The 4688-nt window shown below is 42.7% G+C and overlaps 1 protein-coding gene across 1 annotated transcript; it reads right to left on the bottom strand.

Moving 5' to 3' along the window:
- Nucleotides 1–586: 586 nt before the first annotated feature.
- Nucleotides 587–2188, bottom strand: LOC134574861 (E3 ubiquitin-protein ligase TRIM11-like). Its single transcript, XM_063433913.1, has one exon. It carries the CDS (start codon nucleotides 2186–2188, stop codon nucleotides 587–589), a length of 1602 nt encoding a protein of 533 aa, XP_063289983.1.
- Between the last annotated feature and the right edge of the window lie 2500 nt (nucleotides 2189–4688).

Raw genomic sequence — 4688 nt, 5'->3', positions numbered from 1 at the left:
TTTTTAAATAATATAATTCCTTTCTACTATCTCCAACACCCCCACTTGAGGATGCGACAAGTGATATCCTTGGTGGGGATCATACCACCTACGCCTACATATATTGAGCAATATCCTATTTGCTCTTTACTTGTGCGTATACCTCCATTTTTTTATCATTTTATTTTGTATTATCCAGAGAGCACTATTTTGTGTTTCTATCCTCTTGTTTTTATATATCACCGACGATTTGAATACCGGCCTACTGCCATTGCAAAGGAGATATACCCTACTACCACTGGTGGAGACCCCATTTTGAGGACATCCAAGGACCATCTACATATCCATAGGCGGCGATTGTACCGTCCAGGCGCACATATCTGTAGCTGAGTATAGGCTCCAGAAAATTGTAAGTGCAATTCCTTTCCTTTTATTTACCATCACTTAAGATCTCAACATACTACACTATATCCGTGTCTTTTTCCTTCCCTCCTCCATATCGCTCTGAGCGTGGGAATTCCATCACAGGTGCTGCTCCCTGATCCTACTACCTACTCTTGCATTTAGTCTAAATTCACGTCTCCAAACCTGCAATACTTCTATTAAATTATCTTGCTATTCTCACCCACGAATTCGTTCCTACACATAATAAAACATGAAGCGGCTCGGTGAAGGCGGCAGTAAAGGTGTGTAAGTGTCTGGCCGGGAGACCTTGTTCATAAAAGGACAGTAACCCAGCCTCATAGTCCAAGTATATCCATAACTTGTTACATGAAGGGCTCTGTGGTAACTGAATGTCATTACTGTTGTGCATTGCTGAATACTGACCTTTCCACCTCTCTAGTCCCCAGGATTTAGCATTACTGCCAAGCCATGACTGATCTCCTTTCTTGTCTATACTTATATAGGCCATTCCTACCATCCAGTTTGCTGATTTACTTGTTTTTACCTTCCAGTAATGCCGCCTTGAGGTAAAATGCTTTAAACTTAGAACCTGTGGAGACTCAAATCTCATGTGTCCATCTGGGCGACATTGTTTCACATCTGTCCTAGATACAGTTTTAAGGTCACTCGATATAGTAACATCATTACTCGCTGTGTTTACATCCAGAAATATATCTGTATCCATATATACATTCAGTGACTGGATTGGATTTGTGGTCGTATCGGGGTTGGTGTCGGAAGTGATGGTTACTTTGTTCTTTCTCATTGTACCAGTTACAATATCAGCTAAACCTGTATGTAAGGTCAACAAGATCAAGCCTAGATCTAGACCCCTTAACGCATGGACATTGTTATCATCATTATCAGCTTCACAATAGTCAATCCTGTCTGATTCCCGTTCATGTAAGATGGCTAATGTATCTGTCATGGTGCAAAGCTCCTCGATGTGACCCATCTTCCTGGACATCTCCTCCTTCTTTATTTCCAGCTGCTGGATTAGATCCCAGACTTGGAGTGAGACCTGCTCTTCCTGCCTGGAGATTTCACCCAGGACTCGTTGCTCTAGATCTTCCAGCTGTTTTTTAATATTTGTAATCAAGGTAGAAACTTTCTCTGCTATACCAGATGTCTTTTCTTGTACATCTCTCTTGTGTTTCTGAAGGCTCTGAACTTCTTTCTCAACTCCATCTCTTTTCGGATTTAGTTTATCCAGAATATTTCTCAGTTTCTCAATTTTCTTCTCAGAGGCCTGAAGTAGAGTCTCCGCCTGGTGTCCCATGTGATGTCCAGTCAAGGTACAAGACACACATAAAGCCTGATCACAGCAGTAAAACTCCAGGACCTTCCTGTGAATGGGGCATTTCATTTTATCAATGGATGTGTTGGGTTCAATTAAGACATGTTCCACTGAAGAACTATGAACCCTTAGGTGATTATCACAAAGAGATGCATCACACAACATGCAAGTTTTAGCTGCAGGAACAGGTGCGTTAATACAGTAAGTGCAGAAGACCTGATTTGAAAGAGTAGACAATAAATCCTCTACTTTTTTATATAGCTCGTCGTCCTTTTCCAGTATTACAGGTTCCTGTATCCTCATTCTGCACTCAGGACATGTATGAGCTCCAAATCTTTTCTGGGTCTCCAGCACTTTCTCAATGCAGCCCCGGCAGAAGCTGTGTCCACATGTCAGGGTCACAGGATCTATATAAACTTCTACGCAGATCGAGCAGGTCACTTCATACCTTTGTTCAGCAGACGCCATTCTTAGAAATAAGGAAATAGAGTAAAAGTGAAAGTAAATCTCACACAAAGGTGAGAACACAGAGGCAACACCTAGAATGCCAGGTAAATCATTTATAATAATCTATGAAAAATACAGATTTGGGGATTTTTTTGTTTGTTCTTGTTCGTTCTCCTGACGTCCTTTGTTTGAACTTCCCCATCCTCACTGTCTTCTTTCTTTAAATCTTCCTTCCAAAACAGCTGATTTGGAAAATTCTGTAACTGGGCTATTTTAGTTGGTTAATATTAAATTCACCCCAGATCACTGTTTAGTGAATAAACACACATGTGGAGTGGCCAGTGAAGTTATCAGTAGGCTGTAATGTAAACACTGCATTTTCTCTGAAAAGACAGTGTTTACAGCAAAAAGCCTGACGGTAATGACTCTACTCACCAGAACAAATTCAATAAGCTGTAGTTGTTCCGGTGACTATAGTGTCCCTTTTAACATGTGACAAGATCAGCTCTAAGGGGGCAGTTTTAATTAATGTACGTGGTAACTTCTCTGAATTAAAATCTCCATTTCCTAACTCCTGTCCAGTGGTGTGTATTTATGGGGACAGGTTACACTAGCAATGTGCGACATCCACAGATACCAACCAACACACAACATGACAATATATCACCCACAACCCCCTTGATCATCTCCAACACCCCCAAGCCAGAAAAGGCCAGGTCAGGGCAGCAGGATGTCCTAAGCAGTACTACAACATTCGGTATAATCTTTATATTTTCTCTCTCACATTCTCTCTCTTTCTCCCTCATTATGTCGCCATCTCCTTTTTCCTGTCTTTATTTCCCATTCCTACCCTTCCCCTCTCTCTTTTCTCTCTTCCCATCTGTATTCTGTTCTGTCTTTCCATTGCCACCCGTGTATCTCAGAATATATTTCTCTGTCTCCTTATCTTCTGTACACGGAGTCTCCCCCATTCTGTTTTTCAATAATACGTTCCGTTGTTCAAGGTTAACTGCATCACAAATTCCAGCTCCCAGAGCCCAAGGACTCCAGCAGATAACAGACTACAAGTCGAAGAGATCTCGCTATTTACAAGGATTCATCTTTCTCTTCCAATAATTTCTGCTAAAAATTATGCTTCCAATATATGAGATTTCCATACAAAGTATAACATTTATCAAACAACAAATTACATCTGAAAATATAATTTCATGCGGGCATTTAAAGAACCCCTAAAAAAAAACAGTTTCTGAAATGAGTGTTTTCTTACGGAGAAGAATATTCTTCAGGTAAACATGGCAGACACGTGTCATGTATATATTACACAGACAACATAAACATGGAATAACTAGAAGCAGAGACCCTACCATATGAAACTCCGATCTCTTCAGAGTGGCTCTCATTGGTCACAGTGACTATAGTCTAGGTTAGGTGTTATATCACAAAACTGAGAGTTACATATATTTACGTAGTAATTCCTGTTGACTCCAAATTGGCCGTCGCATTCCTTCCAACCATCCCAATTGTGGCGAAATTAACCAGCCAAGTGATTATGGTCCCGGGAAGATATAGCCCTTTAAAGGACCACTCTAGTGCCAGGAAAACATACTCGTTTTCCTGGCACTAGAGTGCCCTGAGGGTGACCCACCCTCAGGGACCCCCTACCGCCCTGCTCTGGAAAGGGGAAAAGGGGTAAAACTTACCTTTTTCCAGCGCTTGGCGGGGAGCTCTCCTCCTCCTCTCCGCCTCCGTTCCGCCCCGTCGGCTGAATGCGCACGGGCGGCAAGAGCTGCGCGCGCATTCAGCCGGTCGCATAGGAAAGCATTTACAATGCTTTCCTATGGACGCTTGCGTGCTCTCACTGTGATTTTCACAGTGAGAATCACGCAAGCGCCTCTAGAGGCTGTCAGTGAGACAGCCACTAGAGGATTAGGGGGAAGGCTTAACCCATTAATAAACATAGCAGTTTCTCTGAAACTGCTATGTTTATAAAAAAATGGGTTAACCCTAGCTGGACCTGGCACCCAGACCACTTCATTAAGCTCAAGTGGTCTGGGTGCCTAGAGTGGTCCTTTAAGTACAAGATTTGGGCATAATGGATTTATGTTGTGCTGCTGCTGGCCCTTTAAATTGTATTGGAGCAGTTCTGCAGCTTTAAATTGTCACTTCGGATGTAGCCGAAGTGCTGAAGTAGTCGAAGTGGCCGCCATTCGACAAACCAACACGTGGCGGCGGCCATCTTTGTTCATTCGAACGAGGTCAGCGGTATGTGTAGCCAAATCCATGGAACTGAAATCGGCTACACATTTCAACAAACACTGCTGACCCTTACCTTCTCCTACACTCCGTTTTCAGCTGCAGAGACTGTAACGGCACCCCCAGGCATAAAGGGGTTAAACCGCCGTTTAGCAGATCTTCCCCTTCCAGATATACAGGCACAGCTACTGCAGAACACCAAACTCCCGAATTGGATACAAAATAGCACTACAAACTCCCAAACTGGAACCTCACGAATAGCTGCTAG

Source organism: Pelobates fuscus, chromosome 10 (assembly GCF_036172605.1).
Source record: "Pelobates fuscus isolate aPelFus1 chromosome 10, aPelFus1.pri, whole genome shotgun sequence".
Classification (NCBI taxonomy): domain Eukaryota; kingdom Metazoa; phylum Chordata; class Amphibia; order Anura; family Pelobatidae; genus Pelobates; species Pelobates fuscus.
This window is presented reverse-complemented; position numbering and strand designations above follow the sequence as displayed.

Bases quoted from the DNA above. Each gene is read 5' to 3' on its own strand.
- LOC134574861 (XM_063433913.1), bottom strand. From the start codon at position 2,188: ATGGCGTCTGCTGAACAAAGGTATGAAGTGACCTGCTCGATCTGCGTA.